Genomic DNA, 16,303 nt, shown 5'->3' with positions numbered 1-16,303 from the left:
TATTAAATATGTTACAAAACAGTGTTATTCAGGGGCATACAGTTGGTGCAGGTATTACTGTCTAATGACTGCATCTGATTACTTTTGTTTTATACTATTTCTTATAATGTACTCCTCCAAAGCTGCATATAATAAATACGTCATAAAAGCAATATCAACGCTCATTTTATCTCTAAATTTTGTTTATTGTGTTCAATTGAGTAAATGGTACCCAGAACAGTTCGCAAAAGGTATAATACACTGAAGTTTACTAGAATGCGCAAAAACATGTCAAATTAAAACTTAAGTCGGTTTTCTTAATATCAAGTATTATACTTTATTATTACACAGGGTGCATTAATGTTGGTATCTACGGCAGTAACTGTGACACTCCGTGTCCCTCAAACTGTAAAGAAAGCACGTGTCACATACAGAGTGGAAAATGTTTTAACTGTAAATCTGGATGGACTGGAATAAATTGTACCACGAGTAAGATGACGAGCATGATCCGTAGTCCTTTCAAATATTCGTAATTTGTAACTGGGTATTGTTTTAATAATATAAACAGATAATAAGGTTTTACAAGTGTGCTTTGTTTTTCTTTTTAACAGAATGTAGAGAAGGATGGCACGGTACAAATTGTAGTAAACAATGTGTAGGACATTGTAGAGACGGTGCGTCCTGTAATCACGAGACTGGTCACTGTGATAAAGGGTGTGCTGCTGGATGGACAGGATTACAATGTACTAAAGGTAGTACAAGTACTTTGAAATTCACTTACCAATTTTTAAAACTTTTCAAAGATATGTAAAAAAGAAAAAAGCAATCTGTCCATTAACACAGCATACAGAAGAATTAAAAAAAACCCTACTATACTTGTTTCCCGCGGGACAGAAAACTCGTTTTATATATATATATATATATATATATATATATATATATATATATATATATATATATATATATATATATATATATATATATATATATATATATATATATATATATATATATATATATAAACATGCATGGCTATTTAAAATAGAGAGTACATCATAACTTATAATTTGTTCAATCATATTGTGTATTAGATGGAAAAGATTTGTATAAATCATTGTTACAGACTGTAAGGACGAAAACTATGGTTATGATTGTATAAACAACTGTAGTGGTCACTGTCTGAACAACTCTCCATGTAACAAACAGACTGGACACTGTGACGGGGGATGTGACCCGGGATATACCAATGTTTACTGTAACAAAGGTAAATAAACTGACAGATATTTGTTTGAAACTATTTTTAAATTCTGTATCAACCTTTGTATGGATCATTTTTGTGCAAACGTCGAATGATTTTAATTAGATTATAATGAAGCTGTCAAATACATCCTTCTTTGCGTAGAGTGTACATCCGGACATTTTGGATTGGATTGCAGAGCGCTATGTAGCGGATACTGTACAAACAATGAACCATGTAACCATGTCAGTGGAATATGCCAAAGTGGTTGTCAGGACGGGTATATGGAGTCCCATTGTAATAAATGTAAAGATAATCATTCGTTTTGTAGTATTGGGTCTACTTGCGGATGAGTTGTTCATTTGCATAAACGATCTAACCTAGGTCAAAGATAAATGTATTTCGTTAAACTAAGTACTGTCGTCAAATCAACAGAATTAAATGTTCGGTGATTTATTTAATAGGATCTTCTGTTTCCAACGGAAGACCTTTTTGTTTTTCTACAGTTTCGTTCTATTATTAGGGTCTTCCGTTTCCGACTGAATACCCTCTTGCTGTTTTATTTGTTTCCCTTTTTTTAAAATTATCATTAGGGTCTTCCGTTTCCAACGAAGACTCTCTTGTTATTCTACGGTTTCTTTCTATCATTATTTTTTTCTGACTTTTTTCGGACGCTATTACTTGTGAACTACTGAAGCAATTTGCATGACATTTTCAGGACTGATAGAACATTAAAAGATATTGATGTTATTAAATTTTGAAAGACCCTCTTGTTATTCTACATTTCTGTGTTGATTTTAATTAGGGTCTTTCCTTTCCAACGGAAACCCCTATTGTTATTCTACGGTTTCTTATTCTTTTCTAGGCTCTTCCGTTAATGATCAGTTTATGATCCTATTAATTTGATATTTTGAAAAATGCTCAGAGCGCCGAAGCTTGCCTGAGCTCGAATATTGGCAGCAATTATTTTTTTGAAATTTTCTGAAGTAGTTTTGAATGAGTAAATATGTTTTTAAATCATTAAACGAGAAGTTTGTTTAAAACTACACGTTCTTAATTTTATATTTAAGGAAACGGGACTGTTTTTTTTCGATTTAGGGGCCGAGATGGCTCTAGGAAATAATTAGTTAATTATCATACAAGTACAAATGTTCATTGTACAGCTGTTTATCGGATTAGTACCACACTTAAATCCTATTTTAGGTAATCAGTGGTTGCAAGGGGCCAGAAGTCCAAATCTTTCATCATTTGTATCTAAAGAACTCATATTTTGAAAAGCATTGTAGAATAAACGTTGCTCAGAATTATGTTTTTAACAATATGTTTTCTAAAAAAAAATATTGTTGGTAGCCCTGATACGGAGTTAAAGGGTCGGTCCTTAAACAAAAAGTTGTTCAGATATCTCTACAACGGTCAATAATTCTCAAACACCTGTTGAACTAAATATGTTTATATTTTGGAGACCTCTAATTTGATATCAAGAAAAAGGGGCTTGTCCCTAAAATCAAGAGCCAGTCGGGCTCTTAATCTTAAAAAAACATACTTAAATCGTATAATTATTACGTTTCAAGAGGCCAGAAATCCCAAATTCTGTTCATTTCATGGCCCAGGATAGGATTCAAGGGTCGAACCCTAAGAAAAACATGTTCTCAGATATGTCTAGAACGGTCAACAATTCTTGACCACTCCTTGAACAAAATATGTATAGATTTACGAAACCAATTCTTGATATCAAGAATAAGGCGTGTTCCAACAAATAAGGGACCAAGAGGGCTACAAAAATCCTTTCATAACAACTCTTTATTATTTGCTCATAATTAAAGATACAAAACTCAGAATTTAAGGTAAAAATGAAACTGTAATCCGTTTAAAATCGGACTATACATTAAAGAGCTATTGGGGTTGAAAACTTAATTTTTCCGGAAATTTTTATTCCGCGTTATTGGTTAAAAAATAGCGTTAAGTCAATTTTCCCGGAAATTTTTATTCCGCGTTATTGGTTAAAAAATAGCGTTAAGTCATAAACTGATTAACCAATATGCAAAATATTTTCAGGACTTTTAGAGCATCATTGGTGGTACATATATTTTATTTACAAAAAATGACGTGAGTTTTTGTTTCAGATATTGGCGATTTTGTAAATTTTTAAGGGTCATTTTGTTCATGCATCTCTTTCGAAACTAATCAAAGTAGAAGCTAACAATTTTAAGGGATAGGTAAATGTTTGTAGATGTATCCCCATGCTTCCAAGGATGAAAACAGCGCAAGGCCTCTAAGCTCGTCTGAACCTATATATTAGCACCACAATTTTCACAAAATTGTCGCACATGTTCTGTCTTATCTTTTGTTGTTTAAATATTTTGTAAAAACATGTAATTCAAAATATGTCATTTTACATGGATGTTCATTTGATATAAAAAAAAATAAAAAGGCTAGCCAAGCAAATTAGGGGCCAAGCAGTTTTTTTTAATAATTCTTTGAAACAATAATTTGAAATCAATTATAGAAGCAAAAATGTTAATTGTACTGCTGTTTATCTAAACGAACACCATAGCTAAGTCATTATTACGAAATTAAGTGGTTCACGGGGCCAGAAGTCCAAAACTTTGATCCCGTGGTTTCCACAAAAACGAAGATATCAAGTAACGGACAAACATCAAAGGTTTAAGACAAACATCAAAGGTTTAAAACAAACAACTATTAGAATCCTTTTATTCCACTCAAATAAATTGTTTTTCGTCTAGTTCTCTAAAAACCTGTTTATATGAAGGATCCACGAAAAACGATTTGTTGAAGGACACATTATTCTAGCAGCACTTTTCAATTTTGGCATTGATATAACTATCGATACATGTGAAATATGCAGTTAAGAAAATGCAAAATGAGGTGTACACATTCGAGGTAATATCACATCAATATTTTTGCGCATTGTTTTACCCTAATCCTAAAAAAATATTTATTCTATAAATAATATTGTTTATCATGAAATAAATTATGAAAATATTTTTACATTTTTTGTAAAGACCAGTTGTTAACAGTGTTGACCATCTTTTGAAAATAAGCTCATTACTGTTTAATTAAATACCAATTCCTAATGTCTCTAAAAGTTAATTTTAATTGTTGGGTTGGGTAAAGGGAACCATTTCATAATCAAATAAGGCGATCAAAGTCAATGCCTGATAATAGTAGAGTTTGCTAAATTTCGTTCAAGAATCGGTGTGATGCTATCTAATTTTAACAAGCACGTCCCCTACCGGTTTGTATTATTCTATGAAAGCTTCGAAGCATACATCTATTTCAAAACTATCATCAACGAGATGTTATGCTTTATTCAGAGATAAAAGATCAGCGGAAATTCGAACTACATAGTTGGTATAGAAATACTCTTTATTTTATCTCCTGTAATTTCGACAAGTCCACATGGTAATTGCTGATAAAAGTTTGTGAAAACGATGGACTGTTATGCAGAATATCATTCCTTACCGTCTTCTGTACCCCGAATCAACAGACCAACCCGATAACGAACCCGATTGTAACAATACAAAAAAAACATTTCGATAAAATTTACAACACAATGCTTAAAACTATTTTATAGAACTTATTTGTTTGTAAGAAAAAATAAAAGGAATGATCCAAGATGCACGATAATATTGCTGACTAAATACTGTCTCCGTTTTTTCAATATACAACGAACCCGATAACGAACCCGAACATTAAATGACTGGAATATAAAAAAATAATTTTCTCGAAAATATGTCAACCAGACGCTACATGAATGTAAACTTGATCTGTAGTTTGACATTTTGAAGCGGTTCAGCAAATTTCATATTATTCCTCAAACACATAAAGAAAAAAAGTGTGGACAACTAAAGTGGGACAGACAGACAGACGGACAGACGGACTGACGGACGCAGGGGAAAGCTATAGTCCCCTCCGGTGAAAACCGGTAGGGGACTAACAAGTGCATCGATTGCATACATCCCCTTAAAACTGTTGTTCAACGCAGTTTTAAATCATACAAATGACAAGAGGCATTACGTTAACAGATTATTAAATAATAATTTTGTTCAAATCATTGTCACTGGGGGTAGGGTAGGGCCACAATAGGGGGATGAATATTTACTTATGAATATATAGAGAACATCTTTAAAAAGTCTTCTCAAAAACTATTTTGCCAGAAAAGCTTTTACTTGTGTGGAGGCATCCTCAGGTAGTGTAGAATTAAGTTTACTGCTCGGGGTAGGGTAGGGCCACAATAGGGGGATGCATATTTACATAGGAATATTTAAGAAAATCTTTAAAGATGTTCTTCTTAAAAACTATTAGGCCAGAAAGCTCAAATTAAAGTGGAAGCATCCTCAGATAGTGTTGATTCAAGTTTTGCTCAAATCATGGTCCCTGGGGGTTGGGCGGGGCCACACTGAAGGGATTAATTTTTACCAAGGAGTGTATAAAGAAAAACTTTTAAAATGTTGAAGGAAAGGTTTTGGTAAAAAAAAGCAATAACTAGTGTCATGTTGTAAATTTTGAATATACTGGGTGGCAGTAAATAAGTTGTCATGTTGTAAATTTTGTATTTACTGTCACCCGGTAGATTCAAAATTTACAACATGACACTTTTCTGAGATCACTGGTTGTGGGGATTAAACTTTAATCAAACCCTGATTCCCTAGAGAAAAGTTAGGCCACAAAGTGGGGAAAGGGGGTGTATATATATATATATATATATATATATATATATATATATATATATATATATATATATATATATATATATATATATATATATATCTTCTTACACGTACAACAACAAAAATGGGCGTAGTATTTATTATAAGGTTATGTGGATAAAATTGGCAGATTTTTTAAAAAAATTGAGCATGATCTACTGTACCTAGTTGTCAAGATATTTTATACTCTAATGCTTAGTTGATCAGAGTTAATGATATTGTTGATCAGCTGTGCAATGAAGCCCCTGGGCCTCTTGTTTCAATCCTAAATTGACATTGTCTACAGGATCTACATAAAGAAAAAAAATATTAGTTATCAAAAAATCTATGTAAAAATTGAACAAATATTGAAAAATCGGTATTGTGATGTAGTGGGATACTTTCGATAACTTAAGGGCATTGGCAACGTTCCTGGTTTCTGGACACAATTTTTCATAAATTCTTAAATGAATTTATATGTGTCTATATACACAACAACAGACACTACAGACCCCTCTTTCCATCCTTATCAAAAAATATTTCCAAAAATATTAATTTCGCATTCAACATTGATTTCAATGTAATTCTAGGAACAAATAGCAATAAATAATATTTGAAAGGAGCAATTTTTTTGTGAGTGGGATATGTGATTATAAATTAAATGATACATATTATTGTAAATCGATTTTTTATGATATCCTACTTATAATGAAATATAGGGCCAATATTTTCAGAAAAGTGTGAACCTCAATTTGCTCTTTCCTATTCAAGAGTTACCGTCCTTGATTTTGTCACCGTACACACACACAGTAAATAATAAAGATCATTAATAATTATTTATACTTATCTTTGAGGTATTAAGAAAGAAGAAGGTTCTAATATATTTTTGAATTCCTAGTTAGCCTTTAGGCGTGCTCTAAGAGAGCAAAAGTAACACACCATTATTTATTGTCAGAAATGTCTCTTTTACAAATTAATAATTAACATGTGAGACATTGATAATTCTGACTTAGCAATGAGGTCAGTTTAATTTGGAAACAATTTCATTGTCCACAAAATAAAGTAGCTATGAATAGTTTATGTGTATATGATATTTCATGCATATAAGTATGTATGTATTGTAATATAATATCAAAAACAATAGGTATGAAAATAAATGAATGAAAGAATTTCGGTCTACTGTCTTTTGTTAAAGACTATCGGAGTTAATCAATGTTTGGTTTACTCTTTGTTTTTATTTTGCTCATCAATATGTTGAAGGTGTTGCGGTAGGTCTGACCCCCCCCCCCCTTTTGGTCGTCTGTCTGACGATTGTCAAAAGTAAATAAGAAAACGAAAGGTCATTTAAAATCTTTCTCACAATGTTTGCCATATAGGAATTTGCTCCTCTCTTTTCTGAGGCCCATGTAGCCTGCTTGTTGACGCAGAGCGATATATGAATACCGCTTCATCTTATTCTGTTTACCTCGGAAACACTGCTTTTTTACCATAATATTCAAAAAGAGCTCATATTACGGGAGATTACTCCCAGTTGGAAAGCAATTCAAGAGGGGTAACTCTAATTCATTGTATAAAAGAGAAAATGCAAGTGCGGATTTTTAAAATCCGGAGCACTTCGTTGCAAATGCCCTTAATTATTTCTTTAAGAAACAATCATAATTACTAAGAAAACAAAATAAAACCCAAGTAATAAATGCATAATCATTATAGATATTAGAGACAGTTGCATGGAGTAAAAAATGCTTAAGTGGTTTTTGGCTAAAGACTGTCATAAAACATACCAAAAAATATTATTGCATTTGAAAGTTAACTACTTATTCAATTATTCTATGATTTTTTTAAACTTGGTTTAATCTTTACCGAATCTTATTTGCCCCTAATTATAATATCATAGTCATTTATGATATATACATGTATCTTTAACCATTAGCTTGCAAGACAGGATATTTTGGCAGAAATTGTTCCCGGGTATGTTCACCTAACTGTAAAGCTGACACATGTCGGCACACGGACGGATCGTGTACTTGTGTTGCAGGTTATACGGATTTTAATTGTACCACAGGTAAATATAGCACAGTTTATTTGTAATTCACAAAAAAATGTTTTATGTTCTTGCAGTTTATGAAACAATTCTAAGGGGGGTTTTGTGAGTTTTGTTCTTGTATTTCTTTTTTTGTTTTTACATATGTTCAAAGATACGCTTTGACATTTTGCAAAAAAATGTTTTATAATCGAAACGACAACTATTCAGTATTGTTATTTGTTTATTGAAATTGTTTCTGCAAAAATTTATCTTTCCAACAGTTTCATATAACATATGTGTACATGAACAAAATGACAATAACAAACTGTCAACCATCTCAAACCATGTCAATTAAAAATACAATTACAGTTCATCATTGGAACCTTGAAATGAAAATAGAAACGTGTAAATTAAAGAAAAGTGATATAATTGTTTACTTATAAAATACGGATATTATGTAAAATCCCAATTAATACAATTACCTTATAGTAAGTTAAGCTTTTGGTCATATGAACAATAACACTTTATAGTACAGTATAAAATGAAACTGTTTAACTCTGTTATTTTATTTTTTAAACCTAACATTTGAACATTACACGATTGTATAAATTAATCAGAGTGTGTGTTGTCTTATGGAGAAAACTGCCAGTCTCCATGCAATGCTTACTGCATCAACCAGACATGTGACATAATCAATGGCAGTTGTACTTATGGTTGTATAGAGGGAAAACAATGTGATGAAGGTATATTTGACTGATTCTGATGTATTTTGAAATATGTTAAGTAACAAAACTGATAGATATAGTTTTCATTATATTGGCTGTATCTAACAAACTTTTCTTTTTCAATATGTTTCTTCAAAAGCTAAAAGCCATCCCCAAACAGTTTCCTCGTCAGAGAATATACCTTTAATTGGAGCCTTGCTTGGCACATGCGTGATTGTGATTATCGGAATTATCGTATCTTTTTTTGTGATACGGTATGAATCTTACGAAGATTTTGCTAATGAATGAATTAAGAAGAAATGTATTTTTCTATTTCTTTTTAATAGATTATTTTCAGCTTTAATAATTAAAAGTATATGCACAATTAACTAATATGATTTCTTTAAGTTGTTCTAATTGCCGATGACTTTTTTTAATGTTTACTTGCTATAATTTGTTATACACCATTTATGTAGCCTAAAACGAAAATCAACAGCGATAGCAAAACGTCAGTCATTTCTTTTGGAAACAAAGCCTTTACGTACTAATAAATCTATGGTAGAACAGCCTAAGTTACCAAGTAAGAATTTCCATACACTCGTTATATTTTTCATTTTGTTTTTCATGCCTTTTTTGATGAGGTTTCCTATATCAGTTACTGAAAAAAAAACCAACAACATAAAAATACAGTTTATAAATGATAGATTGTAGATCACAAGCTTTGTGCCCAAATGACGTCGTGGAGTCTACATATGCTCTGCCTGAAAAAACCAAAAGAGGTCCTCCAACTAATAAGAACATTTCTGTCAGGAATATGAAAGCACAAATTACAAACATGTCTTTAAATGAGAACAATGGGTTTAAGAGTGAATATCATGTAAGGATTTATTCTTTTGTTATTTTTTATTTCTATTTACTGTCATTTTTTTAAATCAGTTTAAGATGGATTTTATAGGTAGTAAGATATATATGTAATATTACAGGACATACCTCGTGGTGAGCTCCATCCATGCATAGAAGGAAAGAGACCGGAAAATAAAGTGAAAAATAGATACACAACTATATTCCCCTGTATGCATTTTAACCGTTTAAAATAATGTTAATAGTAAAGGATTCACAAAAACGTTGGATAATTTATTTTTTCTGGTTTTAGATGATCACTCACGTGTTATACTAAAAACCGCTGCCAGCGATCAAGGGGGATACATCAATGCTAATTACATTGAAGCAAGTATCTTATTAAATTAAATGTGTCTTTCATATAAAAGAATAATTCATAAACATAAATATATGATATTGTTGCGTGTGCATAAATTAATAAATGATGTTTTAATACTGGAACAAAAGCGGTTCCACATCAAAATATGCTCAGTGCTTAAATTTAACTTGTTAAGTAAGTGTGTTTAATCAGTAAAAGCTTTGTTTTAATGATTTTATTCGTATGTAATGTCTTTTTGTATTTATTAGGATACTAAAGAAAAACGGACATACATTGCCACCCAGGGTAACCTATAAGAGAATCGACCTTTTTTATACAGTTCTACAATTTTGATTTTAATATTTAAATTTTTACATCTTGTTATTTTATATTTTTTTGAAAGGCCCAAAACCAAAAACAATAGCGGATTTTTGGACCATGATTTGGCAAGAAGAAGTGTGCAATATTGTCTGCTTAACCAATCTGACAGAGGGAACAAAGGTATACCCTGTTTATATACATATGATATAAATGCCTATGATCATTGCTTTTGATATTTCGTCTATAATAGCATCATTAATACTCGACACGATGACAATCAAAGATTGCGTTTCCGTCTTTTTTAGGACACGAGTTACTCAGGTGGCGTATTGCAATTGGTCTTCGTCTGTGCGTCGTGGGTCGCCTGTTAACATTTATTTTTAAAACAACGAGGTCTACTTTTAATTTGAAGCATCTCTAGAATACGAGGAGTAAAAGTTGTTAAAGTTCTTACCTTACCATCCACGGGGTCTTATGGGCGGGACAAAATATGTAAAGCAAAAGATACTTTAAAAAACAATTGTCTACTTCCACACATTTGATAAAAAATAATAGTGCATACAGTGCAATGAAGCAGTCTACCAAAACTGTGAAATCAATAGCTCCTGGGTCAGCGGTTCAGACCCGATGGTATAGCCAATAGGCCATACAGTGAAAATGTAAAAAAAATCTAAGAAAATATACTTCTTTATTTCCGTATATATTGAAAGAAAACTAAAGAAATGGTTGTGATTTTAATGAATCTATCTATTAATATTTTTAAATCTATGGCCATTTAGTTAGTTGATCAGGCCATAGGGCGGGTCAAAATGGCTTTATGGTGAAATAACTATATATGATAAGAGTTAAATTTGGCCCCCATAATTCGCCATTTTTTAAGTGTTTCGGGTACAATGAAATGTTAACTAATTTTTTATAGAAGAGTTGATATAAAATATATTTTTCATCTATTTATTTGATTTATTTGCATTTTCTGGTAGTATATGACGTCAGAAGTGACGCCATTTCTATAATTCAATCAAAATCAGCCAAAACTTGACATTTTTCTTATCTATTCACGAATGGGAAATATAGAGCGCATGCTTGAACAAAGAAAATATTTTTGTCACTTATTATTCTTGGCTAGATACATCTCTGATTAAAATATTTTATTTGTTCAAGAATGCGCTCTATGTTTTCGGAAGGAAAAACTGCTTGAAAACAAGCTGTTTTACGCTAAAATTGCCAAAATGGCGGGAAAAGGTTGTCTTTACAATGTCATATTTCTAAATTGTGGGCACTTGAACCAAAATGAATATTATGTAAACACATCACATACATATCTGTACTAAGAAAACAAAGAATGATAGGAAAATGATAATGTTCATTTTAGGGGGCCATTTTAGGCCCTTATCATATATAGTCCTTTAGGAAATCTTAGAAAACCTTCTCTACTCCCATATAATTTGAAGAAAACTAAATGAATTATGATGATACCAATTGAGCTCTTTACCTGAATTTCAAAAATACATGTCCCCTGAGTCAGGGGTTTAGACCATTGGGTAAGGCCAATATGGCCACATAGTGAAAATATAAAACACTTTGTAATATTTTCTTCTGTCCTTTCACAGTCGATGGAGATAAACTAAATACATTGTTATTGTTCCAACAATGTCATTTTCTTAGATTGTGAAACTAACTGTTTATAAATCTGAGGTTGTGCCCTTTTATTTGTGGGTGAGAAATATAGCTATTTAAAACATGGTTTTTATGTCTTTTAAGTTTATTATGTAAGCTATTGCTGTTAGTTGTCTTGAGTCGTCCGTTAAAAAAATAACTTCATCTAAAAAAAAAACCTGTCATTTCATGTATTGTGTGTTTGTAGCAATAATCTGTATGCATGTCATTTGCATTGTTAATGAATCTGTGAATATTATTGATATTATAAAAGAAAAGTCCCCCACTTTATTTAATTAATGTTTGCAAACGTCAAATAATAAAAGCAGGGGTAACAGTCAGAGGAATCTTGATTAGAATTTATCCTCCTAAAGGAAGCCTAAAATGCAAACAAAGGACTCTCTGAAAGATTGATCTAAAGGCTATGATACTCAAGTGGCTGCCAAGACCTGTGGGTCTCTTGTGACACTCTTTAGGATATATAAATTGATGGCAATTTTAAAATCAGTCAATGCTAGTTACTGTTAAGTAATTTTCAGGGTCAAAGAATCAAAGCATTCTATATGTATGCAAAAGCCATGCCATCCTAATAGCTAAGGGCCACTCGAATGTTTAATAGGTTTTTTTCTGGACTTTCCAAATGTTAAGCTCAGTTTTGCATAGTTTTGAATGGGATATTGGCACTCTTTTTACACTTCCAATAAATATATTTTTTTTGTATAATGACAGAACAAGTGTGCCCAGTACTGGCCAGATATTAACGACAAACTACAGGGCGGGACGTTGACTGTCAGACATCTAGAGGAGAAAACCTACGCTGAGTACATCATCAGACGATTCAAGATACACAACAAATCGGTATAACATTATAATTAAAATAGGATATTACCAGTGTATATGCATGGACATCGCCGTTAAAAGTATATTCGGTATCTTTTAAAACAAAATTAAAATCAATCATATTCATTCGTCTTTTTGAGTACATGTACATGTAGTTTATGCATATTAATTGTTAATTATTGAAATGTCTGGACGTCTTAGTATTTATTATGGAATAAAACAACCTAAACATATTTATAATAAAAATCCCGTAAAGTATGAGTAACCACAGTATTAAAAACTACTATCAGCCATTTTTAGCTCACCTGAGCTGAAAGCTCAAGTGAGCTATTCTGATCACATTTTGTCCGTCGTCCGTCTGTCCGTCTGTCCGTCTGTCCGTCCGTCCGTCTGTCCGTCTGTCCGTCTGTCCGTCTGTAAACTTTTTACATTTTGCACTTCTTCTCTAAAACTGCTTATCCAATTTCAACCAAATTTGGCACAAAGCATCCTTATGGGAGGGCAAATATAAATTGCAAAAATTAAAGTCCGATCTGTATTCAAAGCGGAGAAAACCTTGAAACTGTAGAAAAAGGGGGGTGCATTTTTAAAAATCTTCTTCTCAAGAACTACCGAGGCAAATTCAACGTAGTTTAGCATAAATTATCCTTATGGGAAGGAAAATATAAATTGCAAAAATTAAGTGGTAATTTTGTTTCAAATCGAAATTATTACGAACATAATAATAAAGGAAAGGCGTATTTCAATCGGGCTCGGCATCCGGTAAAATGGGTAGGCAAGACTTGGCCTAGGCAAAACAAAAGATTGGCAGTTATTAATCTGCCAATCTCATTAAAATTTCAGGATATTTGATGGACTAGTATATTTGTATTCGCTGTAGATATTGCTACAAAATAATGCGTATTTGGAATTGACAATTGCCGATCTGCCCTGGCATTTATTTTGCCACGGCCCAGGTTTGCATTACCCATTTTACCAAGACTCGTATTCCATACTTCTAAAACGAGGTTCTTTGTTTAAAGCAGCCATGACATTATACGAAAAAGGGTCGATCTGACTATGATGAATTTGCTTGTTGTGCAACAGTTCGCGTATGAAGGGAAGTTTTGAAACATGAAAAATATATTGGTGCCGATTTTGTGAAGTAAATTGAGGCTAAATATTTCAATGCGTTGACAGTTTTCACACATGACGTTGGTGTTAGCTTGTTCTGATTTTCGTTTCGTTTTCATTGTTTATGCTTTGTAACCTGGAAACTATCGTCTGTATTTCGTGATTTTTCGTATCAAATCAATCAGAGACTTCGGTAAATCAAACAGTTACGTTAACTGTTTACCTACGCATATTAAGCAAAGTCTGATGTAGGGGTACTGAAATACAATTCATTCTATCGGTAATTCGGCATTATCTTTTGCGTAATGGTAGATTAATGCTATAGGTTTTGTTGAGATGCTCGGCATTTTCTCTAGTTTATTCAGTTTAAATAGAGTTTAATATCGCTTACGGAAATATGTAGGTATATCCATGTATATATATATATGATTCATTTCGAAAAAATAAATTGTTTTCTTTATTTGTTATACATGTAGTGCATGTTGTTTACAATTTCTATTTACTAACCATATTTGAGTGTTAAGCTTCGAATTATAAGCAAGATACAGAGATTTGCTCACAATTCTATGTTTGTACACAGATCTTAAAAGCTAAAGATTAAAAAAGTATAAAAAATAGTCAATATTTATTACGAAAATTTTCAAAATCTGTTCTTCCAGAAACCCACTTATTGAATTGTAAACTTAACCTTTTTAGCTCACCTGAGGATGGGACCACAATGGGGGGTCGAAGTTTAACATGAATATATAGAATAACTCTTAAGAAATCTTCTTCTCAGAAACTAATCGGCAAGGAAAGCTGAAACTTGTGTGGAAGCATCTTCAGGTAGTGTAGATTCAAAGATGTGAAAATCATGACCCCTGGGGGTAGGGTGGGGCCACAATGGAGGGTCGAAGTTTAACATATGAATATAAAAAGTAAATCTTTAAAAATCTTCTTCTCAGAAACTAATCAGCCAGGAAAGCTGAAACTTGTGTGGATGCATCCTTAGGTAGTGAAGATTCAAATTTGTGAAAATCATGACCCCCAAGGGTAGGGAGGGGCCACAATAGGGGATCGACGTTGTACATAGGAATATATACAGTAAATCTTTAAAAATCTTCTCCTCAGAAAATAATCAGACAGGAAAGCTGACACTTGTGTGGATGCATCCTCAGGTAGTGTAAATTTTAAAGTTGTGAAAATCATGACCCCCGGGTGTAGGGTGGGGCCACAATGGGGGATCAAAGTTTAACATAGGAATATATACAGTAAATCTTTAAAAATCTTCTTCTCAGAAACTTATTCGCAGGCAAAGCTGGAACTTGTGTGGAAGCATCCTCAGGAAGTGTAGATTCAAAGTTGTGAAAATCATGACCCCTGGGGGTAGGTTGGGGCCACAATGGGGGATCGAAGTTTAACATATGATTATATACAGTAAATCTTCTTCTCAGAAACTAATTAGCCAGGAAAGCTAAAACTTGTGTGGAAGCATACTCAGGTAGTGTAGATTCAAATTTGTGAAAATCATGACCCCTGGGGGTAGGTTTGGGCCACAATGGGAGGTCGATGTTTTACATATGAATAAACAGAGTTATTCTTTAAAAATCTTCTTCTCAGAAACTAATCAGCCAGGAAAGCTGAAACTTGTGTGAAAGCATCCTCAGGTAGTGTAGATTCAAAGTTGTGAAAATAATGATCCCCAGGGGTAGGGTGGGGCCACAATGGGGGGGGTCAAAGTTTAACAAAGGAATATATAGGGTAAATCTTTAAAAATCTTCTCAAAAACTAATCAGCCAGATGATTCTTTATAATTGTTAAGAATTTGGCCCCAGGACAATTCTTTGGCCTCACGAGAAGGTTCAGAGTTTGATGTACGTTTATATCCCATATATAAACTATTGTTAGGGATCTTTATTAGATCTGCAATACTCAACATATGATATGACTATAAAATCATTCTGTTAGAAAAGGGACTAATGATTATAAACATAAGAATATCCAGGGGAAAATGGATTTTATTTATACAGGATTTACATGAATTATTGTACATTGTCCAGATAGTTTGTATTATGACTCCATTGAGCTGATTTTATCATACCTCTTGTTCCTCAGGTGAGCGATGTGGCCCATGGGCCTCTTGTTTTACTTATTTTTTTGTTTCAAACAGCTTTTTATATCTTCAATTAATGTTTGATTTTAAAATAAAGTGATCAAGCGTTGTTTGTGAAGAAAAGTTCTTGTCCTGTACTTAAATTAAAAAAAAACTATTTTATTATAAGTACAGAATATGTGTTATGTAGTAAAAATGAATTATGACAATATTTCACATAACATTGTAGGTAACAAACCTAATCAAAATTAAAGGAAAACAAAAAATCACATTGAAATAAATGCTACATAGTTTTGAATATCTTCGTACCAACGAAATTAGTATTTTGAATATTTTACTTACTTTAACTTAGCGAGTCTATTTCATGCTTCTCATTTCTTTTACACGCGCTTATTCGATTTTTACATGATCCTGTGATCACACTTTCCGAG

The 16,303-nt window shown here is 32.4% G+C and overlaps 1 protein-coding gene and 1 long non-coding RNA gene across 5 annotated transcripts in view; one reads left to right on the top strand and one right to left on the bottom strand.

The window, feature by feature from the left end:
• LOC105332272 (receptor-type tyrosine-protein phosphatase epsilon) overlaps window positions 1-16,303 on the top strand; it is a 106,345-nt gene that overhangs the window by 12,727 nt on the left and 77,315 nt on the right. For all 4 annotated transcript variants that reach the window (XM_066082373.1, XM_066082354.1, XM_066082367.1 and 1 more), the window contains exons 4-17: window positions 331-468; window positions 591-731; window positions 1,103-1,243; window positions 1,382-1,522; window positions 7,856-7,987; window positions 8,566-8,691; window positions 8,813-8,927; window positions 9,129-9,232; window positions 9,357-9,529; window positions 9,636-9,723; window positions 9,806-9,879; window positions 10,120-10,156; window positions 10,254-10,351; window positions 12,557-12,685. In XM_066082373.1, coding sequence (XP_065938445.1) covers window positions 331-468; window positions 591-731; window positions 1,103-1,243; window positions 1,382-1,522; window positions 7,856-7,987; window positions 8,566-8,691; window positions 8,813-8,927; window positions 9,129-9,232; window positions 9,357-9,529; window positions 9,636-9,723; window positions 9,806-9,879; window positions 10,120-10,156; window positions 10,254-10,351; window positions 12,557-12,685 — 1,637 coding nt within the window. The remainder of the gene's footprint in view (window positions 1-330; window positions 469-590; window positions 732-1,102; window positions 1,244-1,381; window positions 1,523-7,855; window positions 7,988-8,565; window positions 8,692-8,812; window positions 8,928-9,128; window positions 9,233-9,356; window positions 9,530-9,635; window positions 9,724-9,805; window positions 9,880-10,119; window positions 10,157-10,253; window positions 10,352-12,556; window positions 12,686-16,303) is intronic.
• On the bottom strand, window positions 8,978-10,992 carry LOC117688049 (uncharacterized). The gene is made up of 2 exons (XR_004600831.2): window positions 9,643-10,992; window positions 8,978-9,413 (listed from the first exon to the last, which is right to left on the bottom strand). It is a non-coding gene; the product is annotated as an uncharacterized lncRNA (long non-coding RNA).

Source organism: Magallana gigas, chromosome 1 (genome assembly GCF_963853765.1).
Source record: "Magallana gigas chromosome 1, xbMagGiga1.1, whole genome shotgun sequence".
Taxonomy (NCBI): Eukaryota; Metazoa; Mollusca; class Bivalvia; order Ostreida; family Ostreidae; genus Magallana; species Magallana gigas.
Note: the sequence above shows the minus strand (reverse complement) of the source record. Positions and strands in the feature narration are given on the sequence as shown.